Below are 23,474 nucleotides of genomic sequence, written 5' to 3' on the forward strand. Positions count from 1 at the left end.
CAAACCCTTAACATGTGGAATATGCTATGTACCAGAATCATAGAACTGTAGAGTTGAGAGGGACTGCAAGGGACATCTGGTCCACCTCCTGCAATGCAAGAATCTTAGCTAAAGCATTGGTGACAGACGGCCATCCAACTTGAAGCCATGGGTTCAAGTCCCACCCTCCAGAGCAGGAGAAAACAAGCTTGCTCCAATTAATGGAGAAATTGTGGTGGGTCGGGGGATAGTATTAAAAGGTACAGGATATTTAGTAGCTTCTGGATGCTGCTGAGAATGTTGCTTATAACTCAACATTAACGGCAGTGAAAGTTTTCACCCTCATTCTCTCCAAGGAGTAACATCATTCCCTTTTAATACTATTTGTGGATGAAGTATGCTTGGGCCTCTGAGGAATGCTGGCAGCTGAAACTGGAAGAAGCTGTTGGGATTAACGCCTGCCTCTTGACAGCATTATTTTCAAACAAATGTCAAATCCTTTAAACCTAGCAACAGGGAGGTGCTCTCTCTTTTGTCTGAGGGATAAGGGAGCAAGGGAAAGAGAAGAATGTGCTGATCCCTAATCCATTGCTTTCCACTAAAGCTCTGTTTTCTGGAAAGAGCCAATATCACCTCTCCCCACAAATAATATATTAGCAACCTAATTCTAAAATTAATAATCAGAATATCAGCATTAATGTTGCTGCCCTTTGGGGCTGTTGTTTTTAAGGTAAACATTCACAGCAATGTTAACATTTTAAAGGTATTTTTAATTTTCAAAATGGTCTGCTTTTGACCATACAAAAAGTTGTAGCAGCATTTGTCACCGTGATGCATGATGCATGTTCTTACGCCATTTGCATGCTTGCTTTTATTTTTTTCAACAGATATTAGACTGCTTATGATGACTTAACTCACATTTGAAATATTGTTTGAAATATGAAAGATACAAAATTTGAATGCTAAAATTTATTTCCTTGTTGTCACTGGGTTGCATTCAACAACTTCATAGTCAAAATAAACCCAATCCAATCTATGTAGAGTCCATTGATAACAGTGAGTATTCTGAGTGGGACTTTGCTGGACACATTCCAGTAAATCCTAAGTGATTCCCCCAGGAGTGACGTTATTTTAAACATTCTGAAAAGCAAAGAGGGTGGATTCAGTTCTCCAAATGCAACTTAGAAGCATAGAATCACATGATGTGTAAGATTTTTCTTATTTATTTATTAAATTTGTATACCACCCTCTCTCTACCTGTAGATCTCAGAGTGGTTCACAACCTGCCACCCTTGGACTGCTGCTCTGGATTTCGGATCAGATGCCAAAGTGTGGTTAAGATTTCTGTCCACCATTTGGCAGGAGAGCAGAGTGGTCATAAATTACTGTTTGTGAATGTTTATCTACCTTCTAATTATTAACAGCGTCTAAAGTATTCTTACTTCTGATTGAATTGCTGTTATTGAAAGGAGTGTCAAAAAGATATGTTTTCATGAAGGGCCATTTCACATGGTAGTTTTGTTTAGCATGTACGTCCTAAAAACAAGTGAAAGAGACAAATGGATGTTTTGAAAGAAATGTACATATGCTGACATAAAAGATATGTACAGATAGCAAAAAAGCTAGAATTTGTTGTGTATACAATATTCATTTACACTGAATTGCATTTGCCGTTTTACTGCTCTTTCCCAGAGTTTAGAGAGCTCTTTTTACACTACTTCATCCACCTGCCAAGGTGCGCCATCACTCCCTGAAAGAAATCCCAGGGCTGGGTTGCATCCATCTCTTTTTCATATCTTTGGTTCTCCTGTGGCTTTAGGCCTAGTGGTTGGTGTGTGTTACTAAAACCCACTGAAGTCACAACTAACTTGCCCCATGCAGTTTTTAGTTATTAAATTGTATGTTACTTTACAGTTTGAGCTTGCAGGGCAGCGGCTGAAGGAGGAGCAAAAGGGTTTTCTTGTGTGTGTGTTTCTTTGTGGCTCATTAGCCTAGGGGCACGCGCAGTTTGATCCATCTTTTAGATTTAGGGGAGCTAGTCTCAAACGTTTGTTGGGGGAGACCCAGGTTTTTTTGTGGGGGGAGTTATTTGTCCTGTCTTCACGCTTTTTATGATGGAGGACCGCTGTAGCCACCCCCAACGACACGTTCTCAAGATGGAGGGGGAGGGAACAGCTGCAGTCGCCTGCGGTTCCTGCACAATGTTTGCCATCTTGCCAAAGGTTGCTGGCAGCTTTACCTGCAGCAATTGCATGTTGATTGCCCTCTTAAAAGACAAAGTCCAGCAACTGGAGGAACGTGTAGCTACGCTCCAAAGAATTAGAGAGCTGGAGCTCTTCTTGGAAGCAACAGAGCACACCGTCTCCACCAAGGAGGAGACAGGGGACTCCCCTGAGAAGGAGGCTAGTTCACCAACACAGGAGCCAGATATATGGAGAAACGTGACTCAAAGAAGTAGGAGGCCCAGGGTTCGCTCTGATTGTTTAGAAATACACAATCGCTTTGAGGTCCTCTCCCCTAGCATGGAAGACGAAGAGCAGAATCCATTTGAGGATCTCTCCCTCATTACAGTCGATCACGTATATGAAGACGAGCAGCAAAGTCAGCCCTCAGGGAATGTGCAGGCGACCTTGGAACAGACAGCTCACGGAAGAACCCCGACCAAACTTAAGAGGAGGCGTGTAGTGGTGATAGGAGATTCCCTACTGAGGGGAACAGAAGCAGTGATCTGTGGGCCTGACAAGATGTCTCGGGAAGTGTGCTGTCTCCCCGGGGCTAAGATCCAAGATGTAACTGAACGACTGCAAGGAATCATAAAACCCACTGACAACTACCCCTTCCTCTTGGTTCATGTGGGAACCAATGACACTGCAAGCAATAGCCCCCAGAAGATCAAAAGAGACTACGAGGCTCTGGGCAGGAAATTGAAGCAATTAAATGCACAAATTGTCACCTCATCTGTCCTCCCAGTTGAACGACGTGGCCCAGGGAGAGAGGGAAAAATAGTGGAAGTGAACAGCTGGCTTCGCAAATGGTGTAAACAGGAACGGTTTGGATTCTTAGATCACGGACTGCAGTTTCTTGAAGATGGACTTCTGGCAAGCGATGGGCTGCACCTCACAACGGTTGGGAGAAATGTTTTTGCCAAAAATCTCAGAAACCTCATCAGGAGGGCTTTAAACTGACTAGTGTGGGGGAGGGAGACAGTGCTCCTGAAGGTAGGAGTCTATCAATTGATGAAGATGATCATCCAAATGTCATAGCCCAAATGGAGCAAACAGCACGCAGACCTAGTGGTGGGAGGAAAAAATCCTTAAATAAGAGACACGGGGGAATGATTAATGGACTTCAATGTCTGTACACTAATGCGCAAAGCATGGGAAATAAACAAGATGAGCTTGAGCTCTTGGTACAGCAAACTAAATATGACATAATAGGCATCACTGAAACCTGGTGGGATAAGTCCCACGATTGGAATGTAATAATGGAGGGATACAATCTATTTCAGAGAAACAGACCAGACAAGAAAGGAGGAGGAGTGGCGTTATATGTCAGGGATGTGTATACCTGTGAAGAGATCCAAGATTTAGAACCTCAAAGCCAAAGTGAGAGCATTTGGGTCAAAATTAAGGGAGAGAAGAATAACAGTGACCTCACTGTGGGAGTTTACTATAGACTCCCAAGCCAAACGGAGGACATAGATGATGCCTTCCTGGAACAGATGGCCAAGCATGCAAAAGGAAGGGAGATAGTAGTAATGGGGGACTTCAGTTACCCGGATATTTGTTGGATGTCAAACTCAGCCAAGAGCATAAGGTCAAACAGATTCCTCACTGGCCTTGCAGACAACTTCATTGTCCAGAAAGTGGGAGAAGCAACAAGAGAAACAGCCATTTTAGATCTGGTCCTAACCAATGTTGATGACCTGGTTAGTGGGGTAGAAGTGGAAGGATCATTAGGCACGAGTGATCATGCTCTTCTGAAGTTTACTATACAGCGGAAAGGAGCAGCAAGCATACTAGGACTCAATTTCTTGACTTTAAGAAAGCCGACTTCATAAAACTTAGGGAAGTGCAGGGTGAGATCCCATGGACAGTAATACTAAAAGGAAAGGGAGTTCATGATGGCTGGGAGTTTGTTAAGAGGGAGATAGTAAAAGCACAACTTCAGGCAATACCAATGAGACGGAAACATGGAAGGTGCCTAAGGAAGCCAGGGTGGCTATGTAAAGAACTTTTAACTGAGTTAAGATTAAAAAAGGATGTGTACAAAAAATGGAAAAGGGGGGAAACCACCAAAGAGGAATTCAAACAAATAGCCAGCACGTGTAGACACAAAGTCAGAAAAGCTAAAGCACAGAATGAACTCAGGCTTGCTAGAGAGGTTAAAAGCAACAAAAAAGGCTTTTATGGGTATGTTCGTAGCAAAAGGAAGAACAAAGAAACAGTGGGGTCACTCAGAGGAGAAGAAGGTGAAATGCAAACAGGGGACACAGAAAGGGCTGAACTCCTCAATGCCTTCTTTGCCTCAGTCTTCTCCGATAAAGAAAACAATGCCCGACCTGAAGAATTTGGAGCAAATGATTCAGCAGAGGAAACACAGCCCAGAATAACTAAGGAGATAGTACAAGAATACTTGGCTAGTTTAGATGTATTCAAGTCTCCAGGGCCAGATGAACTGCATCCAAGAGTATTAAAAGAACTGGCAGATGTGATCTCAGAACCACTGGCAGTCATCTTTGAGAATTCCTGGAGAACAGGCGAAGTCCCGGCAGACTGGAGGAGGGCAAATGTTGTCCCTATTTTCAAAAAGGGGGAAAGAGAGGACCCAAATAATTACCGCCCAGTCAGTCTGACATCAATACCAGGGAAGATTCTGGAGCAGATCATTAAGCAAACAGTCTGTGAGCACCTAGAAAGGAATGCTGTGATCACCAATAGTCAGCATGGATTTCTGAAAAATAAGTCATGTCAGAGTAACCTGATCTCGTTTTTTGACAGAATTACAAGCCTGGTTGATGAAGCGAACGCAGTGGATGTAGCCTACCTTGATTTCAGCAAGGCATTTGACAAGGTGCCCCATGATATTCTTGTAAAGAAGCTGGTAAAATGCGGTCTTGACTATGCTACCACTCAGTGGATTTGTAACTGGCTGACTGACCGAACCCAAAGGGTGCTCATCAATGGTTCCTCTTCATCCTGGAGAAGAGTGACTAGTGGGGTGCCACAGGGTTCTGTCTTGGGCCCGGTCTTATTCAACATCTTTATCAACGACTTGGATGATGGACTCAAGGGCATCCTGGTCAAATTTGCAGATGACACCAAACTGGGAGGGGTGGCTAACACCCCAGAGGACAGGATCACACTTCAAAACAACCTTGACAGATTAGAGAACTGGGCCAAAACAAACAAGATGAATTTTAACAGGGAGAAATGTAAAGTATTGCACTTGGGCAAAAAAAATGAGAGGCACAAATATAAGATGGGGGACACCTGGCTTGAGAGCAGTACATGTGAAAAGGATCTAGGAGTCTTGGTTGACCACAAACTTGACATGAGCCAACAGTGTGACGCGGCAGCTAAAAAAGCCAATGCAATTCTGGGCTGCATCAATAGGAGTATAGCATCTAGATCAAGGGAAGTAATAGTGCCACTGTATTCTGCTCTGGTCAGACCTCACCTGGAGTACTGTGTCCAGTTCTCGGCACCACAGTTCAAGAAGGACACTGACAAACTGGAACGGGTCCAGAGGAGGGCAACCAAAATGGTCAAAGGCCTGGAAACGATGCCTTATGAGGAACGGCTAAGGGAGCTGGGCATGTTTAGCCTGAAGAAGAGGAGGTTAAGGGGTGATATGATAGCCATGTTCAAATATATAAAAGGATGTCACATAGAGGAGGGAGAAAGGTTGTTTTCTGCTGCTCCAGAGAAGAAGATTCCACCTAAACATTAGGAAGAACTTCCTGACAGTAAGAGCTGTTTGACAGTGGAATTTGCTGCCAAGGAGTGTGGTGGAGTCTCCTTCTTTGGAGGTCTTTAAGCAGAGGCTTGACAACCATATGTCAGGAGTGCTCTGATGGTGTTTCCTGCTTGGCAGGGGGTTGGACTCGATGGCCCTTGTGGTCTCTTCCAACTCTACGATTCTATGATTCTATGAGTTCCTTCAGTATCATAAACGAGCCCTATATATTGAATCCTTGGCAATTAGCAAATGTATAATTCAGTTACTTAAATGGCAGGCAATATATTGATTAAATTATGTAGTGTGACAGTGCATATATTTTAAAATTGTTCTTTTTAAAGTTTATCCTAGCTTTATGGTAACTGAATTTTGGCCATTGGTCACAGCTGTATCTTAAGCCCACTGCCTCATCCACAGGGAAAGGGCTGAGGCTCAGTGGGACAGCTTGTGATTTTTTTTCAATTCAAAAGTTCAATCTTTGGCGTTTCCAGCTGGAAAGCTGGAAAAGGCTTTTGTCTGACATCATGAAGAGCTTCAGCTTACCTTGGAGGTAAGATGAAATATTCACTTGCAGTGATAAGCTGAAAGATGGGAGCATGGGGGTGGTGGCCAAGGAAGCCCCACAGATTGGTTTCTTAATCTTCAGGGGTTTGGATACGTTTCTTAATGTGCTGAAGGCAGAGAGTTACCACTGCAGATATGAGGCAGCAAAAGGTTGTAGCTGGTCTCTCCTGAATTGTTTTTAACAAGCTTTGCTGCATCTTCTGTACTCAGCAGTTGCCTGGCAGCATTCCTCATGGAGAATGGCCCAGTAGGAATGGCAGTCTTAGGACATAGCATTGTTCCCAGGGGATATCTTTGATAGGGGCAGGTTTTTTTATTTCTTTATAAAGAATGCCCCTGGAATGGCACTGCACATGATGCAGCATTCCCATTGCTCCATGCTCAATGAGGAACACTGCCCTGTAGCAGCTGACACTTTTTTGTCATGGTGTCACAGCTTGAAGCAAATCTTTTTTAAAGAAAGACCAGCTGCAGCCCTCTGTCGCTTCAATATCTACAATACTGAGCTCCCATGAAAAATTAAAGAAATCCCCCACCCCCTCTGTCCCTTCCCCTCCACTCTTTGGTGGGTAGAGCTGTCCTGCTCTCTATCCTGGTTTTGTTTCAACCATACTTCAGTATGGTGGCAGCAAATTGTGATTATTGTTAACCAAGAATGGTCAGCCCTGGTGAATGCTAAACATTAGGTTGTCCGATTTGGATGTGAAAGTTGCATATGATTAGAGCAGGGGTATCCAGCATACTGCCTTCTAGATATTACTGGACTCCCATAAGCTTCAGCTAGCCTGATGGGATGATGGGTGATGTGGTTCAACATTATCTGGTGGTGCAATGGCTTCCTCTGGGTTAGAGCAAATCTGAAGGAATGCTGGGAATCCATGCAGGAGAAAAGGAGAAGGGGACAGAATCTGTGGCACATTTTAGTCATGGTTTGAACCCTGGGAAGTGTGACGTCTGAATGGAGACATTCTTCTGCCTGTGCCTCCCTAAGCATAGGCAAATTGGAAATGGATGGTTCAGTTTGTCTTGTCCAGGGCCTGAGAAAAAATGGAAGCAGGAGGGAAGGAAACAAAGGCTGTGATGAAAAAATGCCCAGAAACTCCAGAAGACATGAAGCAAATAGCTTTATTTTGTTACTGTCCTGGTTTAAAAGAGGAAAGTTAACAGTCTGCTTTTTGCCCTCAAACTATACTGTCCTATCAAGAAAGGCTGTGGTGACTGTGAGGGCCAATGAATGAATACCGATTTTAATCTCTGGAATACAGATTTTAGCTGAAGGAGTGTTCTTTTTAATGTAAATAAGTTTATAGGGAATTTTTAATTACACCCACTTCTTCATGCAGAGGTGGCATATGTTGCTGTTGTTCACTTTGCTGTCTGGTCTTTGACTGCAATATAGATAGATAGATAGATAGATAGATAGAGTCTGTCCTACCTTTTGAGCCCTATTGTTGGTCTTTGCTGGATGGTAATAGAACATGTGTGGAATGTGGAATGATGTCACAAACTGACAATACCATAGTTTTTTAAAGTTATGTAGAACTCCCACTAGAAGCTTCATAGGAGATTGCTCGGCATATATCATCCTAAAGATTCCACATGGAAAAAAAGAGATGGTAGGCAGAGGCTTATATTCAAATCCTTTTTACATTTGCTAAAATATGCAAACAGATGTCATTATATAGACATCTTGTGGACTTGAAGATGGTACATTTAAGACTGAATTTATTAGTTTTGTCTGTCATGTTTTTATTTGCTTATAACATTTTGTCTTTAAGTTGGACACTTTGAATGCTGGATTTGGTAGAAATGTGTGAGTACCTTTATTCAATCATATACATGTGAACTACAGAAATTATTCGAAAGCCTTAGCCAAAATAGCCACCTTGGGGCATCTTTGTGCAGAGTGACAGGATAGGAATACTTCAGCTAATAACGACTTTTCTTTATGAAGACTTGCTGTATGAAATTCCTTGATCTTTAAAGTCAAAAATAATTCTCTATAACCTGGTTAACATGACTGCTTTTGTAATGCGCTTTATACATGAAGGTCGTTAACTACCGTATTTTTCGCTCTATAACACGCACTTGACCATAATACGCACGTAGTTTTTAGAGGAGGAAAATCCGTAGGCATGCCACCCGTAGGCATTCCCTCCATAACACGCACAGACATTTCCCCTTACTTTTTAGGAGGAAAAAAGCGAGTGTTATGGTGCAAAAAATACGGTATATGTACTAGAAATAGTATCGTGAATGAAAGGCAGATGGTGAGATTTTGCTCTCCATCAAAAGGACTACAATAATACAAATACAATATTTGAAAGCCTATGTGTTATATTGCCCCCCCCGAAGGAAATTGTTTTCATGCAAGAGCAAGAAAAATTGTATCTGGGAGCAATGGAGGAGTGTGGAACACAATTAAAAATTCTACCTTTGAAAATGTGTTTCCCCACATGTTGGATTTTTATTCATTCATCACTCCATGTCTGTGCTGCTCCCATTACAAAAGTAATTGAGGTTGTTCCTTTGCAACAAGAGAGCTACATATCTGTGCTAATTCCTTTTACCAAATAGCATTTGTCACAGACCATCAGAGGAATAAATTGAATTTCAGACAAACCTAGATTCCCTGTGAAATATTTCCATACAGACGCTTTCAAACTACAAAAATATGTACAAGCAAATACAAATAATGTATGTTTGTGAAATTAGGCAGAAAAGCGATCGCTTGTGTCTTGGAGCTCTCTTAGCCATTGGCTGGGCTGCTTTGATTTCACAGCATGCCACATTTGCCAAATCCTTATAATTGCTGAAGGGGAAGGGTCAGTTATTACATTTTCCTGAACACTGACAAGGAAGAGTATTTTCCAAAGACTAGCAATCAGAGTCAACTGGTATAAGGAAAGTAAAAGTTCAGTTGGACTAAGCAATAAATAACAATCAATCAATCAGCAAGCAAGCAAGCAATAAATGTCATGTATAGACACTGGAGAAATAAAACCTTGAGAGCTTTTGGTGGGGGGGTCACAGGGGCAGGGGGAGGTGACTGTAGGATGTTGGTTTGGAAAAAACCCTGTCCGAATTATGAATTGTTTTTGTGCAGTCACTAGAGAAGTTCTGCAAGAAGCCAGGAACACCAGAGGCCAAGCCATCCATCAGGGTCTGAGCTCAGAGCCAGGAGTGCTTAGAAAGGACTTCCTGCTATGTGCCGTGAGCAAATATTGGGAGAGAGCGCTACATTTCCCTGCAATGTTGTATGTCTTTATTTGCAAAGCCATGTGATACCTAATACTTCTCTTGTCGATGGAAAATTACAGGAAGGCATTTGAATATAATTTTATATGTGTTTAGGAGAGAGGAGAGCATCTCATAGAAATACGATGCCTGCAGCAAGACTACTTTTTGTGGCCATTTGAATGATTAATCTGTGTCCTTTAATTTAGTCCTCTTGTAAAAATGGGTTTCACTCTTTTACATTTGTTAGGGTAAACCTCTGTATTAAGCAGCCATTGCCAGAAAAGCTTTCTATAAGGTTTCACACCAGGTTCCCCCTAAAATAGTTTAGTGTCAGACCTCGTGATATAAAATATTTTATCAAATTATTGGCTTTCTGCTCTTCCCCATTGAAGCCAGAGGCTGGGATTGGCGCATCTAGTGACAAATGTCTGCTTCTCTCATGGGCTTGTTGCAAGGCCTGGGATTTTTTCCCTTATTGTAAAATGGGAATAAGTATGATGTATCTCACATTATTCTGAATGCAGTAAAGATGCTAAAATGCTCTAGGAACTAAAAACATCATAAAGTTAATAGTAGTTTGGTGAGAAACAGTACTTTGAAAGACGTCTACAATTTAACTTCTTGTCCTAGGGTGGCGTGCAGGCCGTGGCCTAATTGCAAAAGCTCTGCAGAGCTCTCAGTTCAGGCCTCGGGCAGGAGCAGCCTGCTCCTCCCTGGATGGGCTGGGGGGGGGGAGAGGAAAAAGGGGGTGGTCCTCCTCTGGCCCCTCTCACTGCTGACATTAGCTCTGCCCACAGTAATGTATTACCTTCAGGGGAATGTGACTCTCAACAGAAAACAGGTTGCCCACCCCTAATTTAAATTAAGATATTACACTTGATCTTAGCCAAAAGGCCGAGAAGCCTTTATAAGATGGAAGCAAAATCCTGTGTTCAGTCCTGGGCACTTCTTACATATGATTATGCATATGACTGCTTGTTGGATTGCTCTCTCTCTTGCTACTTTTTCATTTGTAGCTGCTTCTACTTAATATCTGGTTTTGAGGTGGGAAGCTTTGGTGCCTGCTTATATCCTTCTGCGTAGCTTCTTTATAGAATTTGTATGGAACAAATGGTACTCTTGAGTCACAGAAGCCTTTTGATAGCTGATTAAAATCAAGTTAGACATTATGCATGTGTGTATGTTTTACAATGCATACTCAAGGTGATACTGCTTATTTTCATTTTAATTCAGCATTAAGACAGCTCTGTTGCATATATTAAAGTATGCATTCCTAAGTTTAAAATTTTAATTAGCCATGACTTGAAAATAGTGTTGGTATGTTTGGATGAATTAGGTTGTTTTCAGGTGTCTAACCAAGGACTCTTAACACAACCTGGCTCATTGGATGGTATTCTTCTAATGAGTTTCATCAGTGCAAGGATTTCCAGTTGTGCAACAAGGCCTCTCTTTGTGTGGGCCCTCTGCCACCCCCAAATCAGCTCTAGAAGGTGGGGGAAACTCCTAGAACTGATTTAGGGGGTGCACAGAGGGAGGGGGGAAACATCTTCTTGCACTAGGAGAAATCCTTGCACTGAAAGAATGTTCACCTTAGCACAGTGTTGGATTTTACCCATTATTTCTTCTAGGCTACAAATGACTGGCGTTGATTCCTTCAGATGTGTCAAATACACTGTTTAAAAGATTTATATCCTGCCTTTCCGCTATTACTGTACAGTACTCATTTGAGACCACAAAGCATACATACATCAAGTGATGCTATAAATCCCAGCTGCTCTTGGATGTCAATTTCAATTAAATTTAGAGGACGTGAAAGTGCTATGTAAAAAGTCCTTTGAAGTCTACTCAGGTGCCAGTATCATGAGACATTTATGAAAATTACAGACCTTTCCCTGGATCCAAGTTGACCAATTTGTTACTGAAGGTGTTTGTATGTGGAGACATCATAATAAATACCACAGCTGCCTTAAAGTGCAGAGACATAAGTGAATGTGAACATTCAGTGCAAATACAGAAACTTTGAGTGTGCATATTTTTAATTTGTGAATTTTGTAAAATTATTTTGATGGCAGCTATTTCCTAAAGTTGATTTTAGCTGAAGTGTGCTTATTCTTTTTTTTTTTTTAATGGGCCTTTGCCCACACAATTGCTAAAGTTAGTTTGCAGTTATTCTTGGTCTGTGGCATGAATTTATGGGGTACACACGACCACATTTTCACTCAGTGTTCCCTGAGATGTGATTATGATGGAAGAGGAAATAAAAACCATCTTTCGACTTCCTTCAGTGAGACCAAAAGTGCCTTGCCCCTCTGCTTATGCTCTCGTATCCTCCTCCTCTCTCTATTGAGAGAGAGAGCTAATATATAGATTGGAGGGAGAGAGAGAGAGCGAGAACACACTCTTCTTGACTTCTGCCCATGCCCAGGGAACCCTCAGAGCCTGGCAGTGGTGACCTGTCTAAGATGCACACCTTGGCTGGGAAGGTCTCTCCCATCCCAGCCTTGGAATTTGGTCCCACCATTTTAAAATTGTTTTTCTTATCTCTCTAATGAATTATCCTGGCAGCTGCTTAGAGATGGTTGTTGCCGCTTCTTCGTACAGTAACCGAGGGATCAAATATAGTGTGTGCTTCCAGACTATCCAGTGCTAACAAAATTCTCCCCCCATGACATAGCAGGAGCATTTAAGTGTTAGATTCACAGATTTCTGGCTCTACATCAGTGCTATCGGTGTGCTAAATATTTATTGGCATAGCACATCCATTTATAGTCATTTCAAGTTATAAATGTTCCTGTTTGACAAACACCTTCCCCCCTTTCTCTAAATGGCCATAAACCAAAAGCTGTAATTTTTACTTCCCCTTGAGTGTATGGCGTGATGACTCTTCGTGTTCCAGAACCGGCCTTATTCATAATGCTGCATATCAGAGCCTTCAGCTTTGCTCAGAAAAGTAAAATGGCTTCCAGCAGCTTGCGGGGGGGGGGGGGAGAGAAGAGCCCATTTATTTTCTTATACCTCTTTGTGGGGCTCTCTTAACAGGTCGGAGGTGAAGTTCTTTACTTCAATGTGGAGAAAAGAAAAGGCTCAGGGCAGGCAATTAAGTTTTTAGAGACAAGAACTGTTCATTGCATGTACTTCTCTGCCGTTTTCTTCCCCTTGGATTTATTCAGTGGGTCAGAGTAGGACCATTGAAATGGCTTGTCAGTGGTTTCAGTGGGCCTCCTCAAAATAATGGCTTAGTTGGCTATCACCTAGTGAGTTCAGTTTTCACTTCCCTGTTTTTATTTTTTTCTGTTTCTGTCAGATCCCTTTTGTATAATCTTTTGTTCTGTTATTCTCCACAGTTTGCCTACTTAGAGCATTTCCCAGTTGTTCTGTTAACCATATTACCCCAGGCGGCATCTGTCCTCAGTATGTTCTTCTCTGTCCCTTGCCTTTTGCCCTCCTCCTTCGGTCTCTTATTCTGAGCACGTTTCCTTTGCAGAATATGCCTCACGCTGTCCATCTTGTCTGCTTGTCTGTTAAATTCTGGCTAGTCAGCTAGTATCCAATACATTCTCTCCATTCTTGCTAGGGTTTTCTGCTAATATCTTAAATTAATTTTTGGTAACACTTTACTTAAATTTTCAGCTTATCAGAACTCACATGTCTGATTCTTTACAGCATATAAGGCAACAGTTTATGTGAACCGCCCTGAGACCTTTGGGTATAGGGCTGGATAGAAATCAATCAATCAAATAAATAAATAAATAACAGTTTATTTTATGTAAAATCAAAAAAAGCCAACTGATACTGTATTGTTATATTAATTCTACAGGGCTTTAAGAAACTCCTTCCTTGTTCCTGTGTAATAAGAGGTGTTCATTTTTTGTCCTTCTTTACAGCCTCAACACACAAAATGTCAATAGAATAAGTGAGGCTCCCTCGAGAACCTGCCATGAACCATTTTGAGGGACCAGCTGAAGGAGAGGTGAATGATGAACTAAGGAGCAGAGTGGTGAATGAATCTGTGGAGGCTGACCTGGAACATTCTGAGGTAGAGGATGAACAGCCCCAGTATGCCAGTCATTACCCGAGATGTGCCAACAGCAGCCTTGAAGGACGTTCTCGACAGGAAGAGGAGGAGGGCACGTTGGCACGGTCAGCTAGCACGGAGAGCGGCTTCCACAACCACACGGACACTGCTGAGGGAGATGTCATAGCCCCAGTGGAGGATGCCTATGAAGGAGACCGAGTGCTGGACAATGAGGATGAGAGTGCCTATGCAGTGCAGTACAGGCCCGAGGCAGAGGAGTACACAGAAAATGCTGAGGCAGAACATGCGGAGACGATTCGTAACCGAACTCTCCCCAACCACTTGCACTTCCACTCCATTGAGCACGAGGAAGCCATGAATGCTGCTTATTCAGGCTATGTGTACACCCACCGGCTCTTCCACCGGGGGGAAGATGAGCAGTATGCTGAGCCCTATGCCGACTATGGGCTGCAGGAACATGTCTATGAGGAGATAGGTGACACGCCTGACCTGGATGTTCGGGAAGGCCTTAGACTCTACGAGCAAGAGAGGGAGGAAGCTGACAACTATCGAAAGGAAGCTCTCGGTGCCCGACTCCACCACTATGATGAGCGCTCTGATGGAGAGTCTGACAGCCCTGAGAAAGAGGCAGAGTTTGCTCCCTATCCAAGGATGGACAGTTATGAACAAGAGGAAGACATTGACCAAATTGTGGCTGAAGTCAAGCAGAGCATGAGTTCTCAGAGCCTGGACAAAGCTGCTGAAGACATGCCAGAAGCAGAGCAGAATGTGGACCCTGGTGATGCTCCTGCTCATGTTCACCATGAAAGCAACCGTCCGCTGTCTGTTGGCGCTAGACCTACAGTTAATGTGGGAGATCCAGTGCAGAGATACAGCAAGGAGAAAAGGGATGCAATATCCCTGGCTATCAAAGACATTAAGGAAGCTATTGAGGAAGTGAAGACTAGGACCATCCGTTCTCCTTATACCCCCGATGAACCCAAAGAGCCCATTTGGGTGATGAGACAGGACATCAGCCCAACCAGGGATAGGGAGGATCAGGGTCCACTAGAGGGAGATGTGAGTATACCAAACGGCTCACATAATAAGAAAACCTATGAAAATTGCACAAAACTGCATAGTCTTAACATTCGGTTTTCTTATTGTGTTTTTAACTACTTGCGGGGGATGACGACACATAGTTAAATGTTATTTTTCCTTATTAATTGTGTTTGGAAATCAGAATTATTACACTACAAATTCTCCTTTGGCCTTAATAACCTTTATTATTAAGCATTGGCAAAAAAGGAAAAGAAATATAAAAATAATATTTAGATGTGGCTTTGGTTAATTTCTAAATATTTGCGTTGATGCATTTGCTTCTAATAGAAGCTGTGTGTTGCTGAGCACTAGCATAGTGTCATGTGGAACTGCAGTGGTGTCATGGTCAATATTCTTTTGAATTCTTGTTAGTTTTTCAGTCATCCAGGCAGCAGACTTGTTTTCTTCCACTGCTCATGATCAGCCTGTGTTGATTAGTAGATTCAGAAACCGCGTTCTTGTTTTCAGTTGCCATGCAAAGGAAGTGTTCCTCCATCTCCCATTAATGTTTTTGTGTTTGGTGTTTCCTAAAGCACCACTGGATGCCTCAGAATATTTGCTGTGGGAATTCAGTCCAGTGAATGGCAAGGCTTTAATGAATGTTTTAGGTTGTTGATTGCCAACTACTTAGCGATTTTCTGTTGAGTAAGTGCTGTATACATTTTGTTAAATAAAATAATAATAAACAAATCAGGCTAAAATCCTGTACAGTTGACTTCAGTGGAATTATAGCAGCCTAAATGTGCTTCTGCCCCAGCACTTTATCAGATTTGAATGTATTACTTTGTCATCTATTGGGTTTTTTTGGAGCCTCAAAATATACTAAACTTTTGATGAAGCCAGAAGCCAGCTATTCTTTGTGCTTCAGCCTGTACTAGGGTTACTATCTGTAGGGAGTTCTTATTTTGCAGAGTCTGGTTGCGCGCCTGCTTCGTAGATATAAGCTTGCAGGCTGCATCCCCATCATTTTCTATTAGGGTATTTGATAGGAGGGATGGGTTGAGTAAGATAAAGCCCTGTTAACTGATATTTTCTCAATCAACAGAGATTTTTAAAAATCCTGCACTTTTTGATTGATACTGGAAATGAATGTCAGCAAGGCTTTTTGCATCGCTATGCAAAAGAAGTGGGAGAAGCAGGTGCCTTGCTCTTCCTGCCCCCCCCCCCCATCTCCCTGCTATCCAGAAATGAGGCTTAAACTCCCAATGCAAGGACAGGACACAACATTTTCCACAGGGAGAGATGCAAGAATTGCCTTTCAAATGAGATAGAAATATGGTGTGACAGGTAGTGCAAGACCTTTGCAGGTCTTGTTTTCCGCACAGCCACATCCCATGTGAAGCTGGTTTTGATTTTCAGCTGTAGTGGACAGTAAGATTGAAGTTTTGTTTACTTGCAGCATAATTTCTGAGATACTTGTATAGATTCAGTTGCTCCCAAATGGTGGGGGTTTTGAGTATTGAGTATATTTGCTAACCTAAGCAAATATATTCAGGCTTTTGTTAGAATTCTGAGAACCCCAACTTTCATATTTTTTAAAAGAAATCCTTTTCTATTCCACATGAATAGCCAAGGGCAGCCTTCATAATAAAATATAGTAGCAAAAATATTAAAGTAATGGAAACAAGTAGGACATCCCAAACTTAGTACATTGTTCAACTTCTCTAACTTCATGCATGATGATGATGGAGAAATATTTTGGAGAAATAATAATAGCTTGCAGCTTCTAATAATCTCATAGGAGAATTTCTCTTAGCAAAAGTTTAGAAACCACTAAATTAAAGAGAGGGTCTTAATTAAGAGCACTTCATGGTTTCCCCAAAAGAAGTGTTTTTTGACCATTATGAGTTGACTCAATAAAAGGTATCCTTTCCCAACTTTGCATGTCCATCCCATGCAGTGCCTTTTTATTTACACCAAATGCCTTTTGCTCAGTGGTGCAGAAGGACAGTTTGTGACAGCTCTTCCCTGGCTTGCAAACCTCAGACTTGGTGGATTTGTTTTCATGATGTTTAGTAAATGATGCACATGGATGGTCTGGTTTTGTAAGTGGAATGTAACATTTCTGAGGAAGACCTTTCTCTTTTCCGCCTCCCTTAGGGGTAATATCCTTTGTTTTCTTTTCGCTTGCCTTTGGGTCCACAGGTTTCCTTTGTTCTCTGCCTGGTGCTGTGCAGCTTTGCAGAGCCCCAGTTTTTCCACAGCAGGGCTCATCTATCATTAACGAAGGGAGTAGCAAAGGCGCCTTGAATAATGGAGCAGCTTTCAGGTGCTGCAGGAGCCTGAAATAATGTCACCAGCTATGCGGATGGGATGATGCTGGGCCTGACATTTGCACAGCCAAGGTTTTAGAGCTGCTCTTTGGAGCACAGATGGAATTCCATTGGACCTTGGTTGATAGAATTAACTTCCAAAATTATGCAGTGGCCCAAGTAATTTTCAGTTTTTTTACATGCTTGAATACTTAGACTTTTGCTGACTAAGATACCACTGTTAAAGGGGGGGGGGGATATATTTTTTCCAAATAACCATGAAAGGCTTGATTCAGAATTCTTTGGAGTTGTATGTGTGCCCTGCATGTAAGACTGAGATGTCAAATACATATATATCAGTTCATAGAATTCAGAATCAAGTAATATATGGAAAGATAAAATGTATGTTCACTATTTTCCTGCTTGCACCAAGTCCTCATGGCTTGTTCACCAAAATGGAAAAGTGAAATAGACTCGAGTACAAGAAGTTCCTAGCCTAGGTAATTTCCCTTTAAATGGAAACCTGAAAAAAGAAGACATGGTCTTGAATGCGGGGACATAGCTAGGAGGAAGATGCATATTACAAAAGTACAGATCTGAAGGATAGCTTTAGGTTTTCCATAATTTTTTATTTTTATATGTATAAAACTTTATCAGAAGCCCAGTTTAATCAAAGACCAGGGTTGGACATACAAACAAAGGAACATTTTTACTATAGACAATTCATTCTAACTTTGTGAAAAATGCAAGAAGGGGAAAAAGGAAATATTATGACTATGCCTCCTAAGGGCCTCCACTAGCCAGAAGACAAAAATGGGGACTTTCTTACTCTGCAGGGACTAAAGAACCCTTATTCTTAGTCTGATCTACTCCAAAGGCTCAGGGCTTGTAATAAAAGCTTTAAATCTGCTTGAAAAACTGAATTCTATTACATTTGCCAGTAAGCCTGAGCCATGGTAGCACTTTGTCCTTGTGGCTATTCCATAATCGGATGAAATGTCTAGGATCAGACTGTACATTGGGTTGGATCTAGACGTAGTCAAACTTTGAGGGGAAACGATGAGACTCTCTAGTCATTATTAACTTCAGGTCCAATTATAATTATGCTTTACTTTCAGTTATAAACTTTTTTCTGGGGGGGAATTGCATCACTATAATAGCTCTTAAATTATGCTTGCTTTTTAAAAAAATCTTTGTACTTTAACCACCTAACTGTACATTAATATCACTTATTACTTATTCAGAAGATACCAATAGTACTGCAATTCTGCTAGAAATGTATGTCTTCAAGGCAATAAATGAAAGGAATAGTTGCTTGCTAAGGGAGAATGACCTCCTTATGTATGGGTGTTTGACAACCATTCAGTATCAAATAAGATTAATCTACATAGATAGGATACTAGCAGCATCTCTTGTTACAGGCTTCAATTTCAAGTTCCAGGCACATAACACCACTGGGAAAAGTAATTTGGTGGCACTTGATTGTTAGCAATTAGCAGACAACTCTGAAGTTGAGCAGAACAGCAGCAAAATCAAAATGGAGAATTTTTGGATGTATCAGGCTGAGTATCTTAGGAGAATGGTAAGTGAATTGTAGCAAGAGAGTAACTGTCAATTTAGGATTTTTTTTACTTAACCCCTGAAGGTGTTCTGTCTGCACAATTCCAAACTTTTAATAAGGTTAATGTTGTGTTGCTCTGACATTTCTATGTATGGATGATGTAGGAGCGTGCAGAAGCATCTTGGATATTTTCTTTTGAAATTTGGATCTGTTCTGGTGTTTTGGTTCTTACCATAACAACAATTATGATAGGAAAAACAGAATATTTTTGAATTTTTTTAGTTAAGAACAATAAGTATATTCAAGTGGTGCTTAATATTCATTTTTCTGATGCAAAGGTTGCAGTGCACAAAGGATACTGCATTAGAAATCCAAGCAACATAGTTGCGAAGAATACAGCCCTTATTACTGAATATAGCCGTTGTTCTATAATATTGTGAATGATACAGAAGAATAGAATAATTCTTAAAAATAAAACTCTGCACCTGTGGTGTATTTTTTTAAAATGGTTGTAGGTTGTAGAGAACTGCTATTTGTGAGATTTTTAAGTGACTGTGGAGGGAGAGTTTGCTTTTCACAATGTGTAACCACATTTATTTTGTCCCGTTGTCACTTCTGGTTAGTCGCTGCAAACTTATGGAGTGATACAGATCTCTTCAGCACTCATAGAATCATAGAATCATAGAGTTGGAAGAGACCACAAGGGCCATCGAGTCCAACCCCCTGCCAAGCAGGAAACACCATCAGAGCACTCCTGACATATGGTTGTCAAGCCTCTGCTTAAAGACCTCCAAAGAAGGAGACTTCACCACACTCCTTGGCAGCAAATTCCACTGTCAAACAGCTCTTACTGTCAGGAAGTTCTTCCTAATGTTTAGGTGGAATCTTCTTTCTTGTAGTTTGGATCCATTGCTCCGTGTCCGCTTCTCTGGAGCAGCAGAAAACAACCTTTCTCCCTCCTCTATGTGACATCCTTTTATATATTTGAACATGGCTATCATATCACCCCTTAACCTTCTCTTCTCCAGGCTAAACATGCCCAGCTCCCTTAGCCGTTCCTCATAAGGCATCGTTTCCAGGCCTTTGACCATTTTGGTTGCCCTCCTCTGGACCCGTTCCAGTTTGTCAGTGTCCTTCTTGAACTGTGGTGCCCAGAACTGGACACAGTACTCCAGGTGAGGTCTGACCAGAGCAGAATACAGTGGCACTATTACTTCCCTTGATCTAGATGCTATACTCCTATTGATGCAGCCCAGAATTGCATTGGCTTTTTTAGCTGCCGCGTCACACTGTTGGCTCATGTCAAGTTTGTGGTCAACCAAGACTCCTAGATCCTTTTCAAATGTACTGCTCTCAAGCCAGGTGTCCCCCATCTTGTATTTGTGCCTCTCATTTTTTTTGCCCAAGTGCAATACTTTACATTTCTCCCTGTTAAAATTCATCTTGTTTGTTTTGGCCCAGTTCTCTAATCTGTCAAGGTCGTTTTGAAGTGTGATCCTGTCCTCTGGGGTGTTAGCCACCCCTCCCAGTTTGGTGTCATCTGCAAATTTGATCAGGATGCCCTTGAGTCCATCATCCAAGTCGTTGATAAAGATGTTGAATAAGACCGGGCCCAAGACAGAACCCTGTGGCACCCCACTAGTCACTCACTCTCTCCTCCGGCTTTTCTTTTAGCAAATAGAAAGAAGGCATTGGCAAGAGGGAAGTAAGATGAACTGCAATGGACACGGGAGGGGAACTTTCCCCCATTTTTCTGAAAAAGCAGTATTTGGTGGGAGGGGAGGACAGACTCTCCTCCTCCTGTGTTTAGAGGTCGGCAGCAGCTGGTCTCCAGACAAGGCCTTCGCTCCAAAGATGTCTTGTGTGAGCAGGCTCCTGCCAGCCGTCCTTCCGCCTCTGGCACAGCTGCGGCAGCGCTGGTGCTGGCTAGCCAGGAAGTCCCCGTGGCTTCAGCAGAGCTCTGTTGAACCAAGCCCCGGAGGTTCTGAGAGTGGGTTCAAGGGGCTTCTCTGCATCCCCAAGAAGTGCTTGGTTCCTGCTTGGCAGGGGGTTGGACTCGATGGCCCTTGTGGTCTCTTCCAACTCTATGATTCTATGATCCTCTGAATTGCTCCCAAGGGGCTTGCCCCCTTGACTGGGGGTGGGAGGGACACGAGACGGGGCAAAGGGGAAAGAGGAGCAGAGCTGCAGCCTGGAAGATGTCCTGGCTGCCGCTTGGGACTCTGCATGGTAAAAGAAATAAGAACCGAGTTGGTTTGCTTTGTCACCTATAAATGTAATTTCTGTTGTTTTATTGATATTTGTAAGCTGCTGTCAGAGTTCTTTCCCCCAACCAAAGAGCAAGATAAAAAGGCTTTAAATACTAATAGTAATAATTTTCAAAAATCTTTCTCTGCTTCCATACTTCTGATTACACTGAGTGCTGCACCCCGTAGTCACCTTTGCCAGGACTTAACTGTCTATGGGGTCCTTTACTTTTTTTACCTTTTACTTCTGATTACATTGCATAAACTAGAACTCAGTTTTGTATTACATGGTTGTCCTCATATTTTCAATGTAAGCTTGGCTCTCTGATTTTACTTTCTATTGAACTTGACCAGAAGTAAAGATTTAAAGAAGATAAAGATATCCAGCCACAAAAGTGCTGTTTATACAAACAGCCTGATAAACAGCTTTCTCAGGCATGACTTGGGAGGGTTTTAATGTCTGGATTTGTTGTTGCCTCAGTCATGGGCTTTAATTTAATTTGCTGCTTAATTACATATTTATCAGCAGTATTAAGCCAAAACTCACTACCAGGGGTGTTGAAAATCATATGACCCACTTCTTACTAATGTACTTTTTTCCTAATGTACTTATTAATGTGCAGTTTTCTTGCATTGTCTTTTGCCCATATCTGCAGCTCCCCCCCCCCAAATTAGTGGTTCAACAATAATTTTATTATTTACATTTATGCAGACCTAAAATTAATAGGACTTGCTTCTAAGAAAATATAAATCTGAATATAATACCATGAAATGCTGCATGTTTAATTTTGCTGGAACCCTCTGCCCAATCCTCAATCTCAAAGCAACAAATACCATTCATTGTTCTGTCAGCATTTTATTTCATTGTGTATCTTTTCTCTGTCTAGTCTCCATCTCCTGATTCATCTTCCCCACGAGGCGCTGAATCATCAAGTCTGCAGCATCACCAAGATGTCTGTGGAACAGCAGAAACCCCCACCAAGAAGGAGGTAGAGTACAAGTCTTTTTAAAAGCAGTAGTTTTACTGGAAATGTTCCCCAAATTTAGGACTCCTTAATTGTGTTCTGTGCATTAAACAATCTTTTAAAAAATGATTTATTTATAGTAAGCAATAAGCTTTTTAGATTTAGGCTGCAGTCCGCAATACATGTATTCACCAGGAAATTTGAATCCAATCTGATTTAGGAATGCAGCTTTTATTAGGTAGTGTTATGTTTAATAGACTGGAGGTCTTGGATGTAAGCACTGCTGGAATCACTGATAACTATTCCTAAATTTAGTATATTAGAGATATTCCCACAGTTCTTTTTTAACAAACAGCAGCACCTTCCTCAGGGGAGAAATGAGAATTGCCACAACACTTTCCAAATGTCTTTCCTCAAAGCAGAGTCCAATTTCCATAGTACTACAATCCGCTGCCCAAAGACATGCATGTTACTTTACTTTGAAATGATTTGTCCTAATAGGTTAACAGTAGAATTCTTTATAGTGTCTGCTTACTAGTAATATTTGATGTGGGGTTTTTTGGGGGTGGACCTCTTTTCCAAAGAGCACATAAAATGTGCTCCTTAAAGGCAGCAGTGATACTGATTCCTTGGAATTCATTGGCACTAGACTTTCTAGCTGTGCAAAGTCAGAACTGAATCATTTCTGCATCACCTGCCTGGACACACTATGGAGACATGAACCTCAGGAATCTCTCTTCTAAAAGTGGAAATGCAGATGTCCCACCCTCAGGCTCAGCTGACCAAGATGTTAAAGTTGGGGTACTTCCCTCTCAAAATTTCCAGGCATTTGGACATATATGCTCTTTTCCTGAAATCTGAAGGATATATCAGTGTCAGCCAAACCTAAGAGCTATATTCTGAATAACTGCACACAGTTATTCTGTCCATTTGGGGAAATAGCTTTCTTAAGAATAATTTTTAGTTAAAAAATACCAATCACAGTTTCTCAGGGCAGGCTGACACTTATCGTGTTAAGGAATGTGCCAGTATGAAGTTACTCTCAAAATGTATCATGTACTCTCTCTCTCCTCCTTTCTCCAGCCATTTAGTGAGATATGAAATGTTTTGCTTCTGCACAGATTTTTTTCTATAAAGCCAAATGCCTAAATGGAGGAAGTATCAGTCAGGAGATTACACAAATGTATTTGTAACAAAAATTTGTTCTGAAGGATAATAGATATTTGTAAAAACTACTCTCTCTGAAGGAAGGAATCAAGATTTATAGTAATAATGATAGCTATAATAATAGTAAAGCTTTTATATCAGTTAATTGAAGGCTGTGTAGTTTATACCACTAAGCTTTTCTCAGAAATGCTCTTTGTTGTTCTGCTGCTTTATTATCTCTGCCTACTTGAATCCAGAAGATAAACCACTTTAATCTGCTCATGGCAATTGGATGAATTATTTAAAAGGATATTGGAGTCGGAGTATCAAAAATAGAGGCATTGCAATAGATCAAATGGCTGCAGAAGCAGGTTCCCTGGTGGAAATAAATGTCACAATCTCACACCAGTACTTAATTTCCTGAAAGTGTCTTGTCAGCAAGAG

General features: G+C 41.6%; 1 protein-coding gene and 2 long non-coding RNA genes across 12 annotated transcripts in view; 1 reads left to right on the forward strand and 2 right to left on the reverse strand.

The window, feature by feature from the left end:
- Window positions 1-23,474, forward strand: part of APBA1 (amyloid beta precursor protein binding family A member 1) — a 101,572-nt gene that overhangs the window by 53,953 nt on the left and 24,145 nt on the right. For 4 of the 10 annotated variants that reach the window (XM_080972520.1, XM_080972528.1, XM_080972529.1 and 1 more), the window contains exons 1-3: window positions 9,611-9,761; window positions 13,629-14,839; window positions 21,807-21,908. In XM_080972520.1, coding sequence (XP_080828646.1) covers window positions 13,682-14,839; window positions 21,807-21,908 — 1,260 coding nt within the window. In that variant the 5' untranslated portion in view covers window positions 9,611-9,761; window positions 13,629-13,681. Of the gene's footprint in view, window positions 1-8,014; window positions 8,121-9,610; window positions 9,762-13,628; window positions 14,840-21,806; window positions 21,909-23,474 lie in introns of those variants that run through there. The other 6 variants (XM_080972525.1, XM_080972526.1, XM_080972524.1 and 3 more) reach the window with 3 other exon arrangements.
- LOC308458450 lies at window positions 934-7,966 on the reverse strand. The gene is made up of 3 exons (XR_013977426.1): window positions 7,940-7,966; window positions 1,422-1,515; window positions 934-1,119 (listed from the first exon to the last, which is right to left on the reverse strand). It is a non-coding gene; the product is annotated as an uncharacterized lncRNA (long non-coding RNA).
- Window positions 17,721-20,621, reverse strand: LOC308458530. Its single transcript, XR_013977524.1, has 2 exons — window positions 20,313-20,621; window positions 17,721-19,325 (listed from the first exon to the last, which is right to left on the reverse strand). It is a non-coding gene; the product is annotated as an uncharacterized lncRNA (long non-coding RNA).

The sequence above is a fragment of the Podarcis pityusensis genome (genome assembly GCF_964106645.2).
Source record: "Podarcis pityusensis genome assembly, chromosome: 11".
In the NCBI taxonomy this organism is placed as follows: Eukaryota; Metazoa; Chordata; class Lepidosauria; order Squamata; family Lacertidae; genus Podarcis; species Podarcis pityusensis.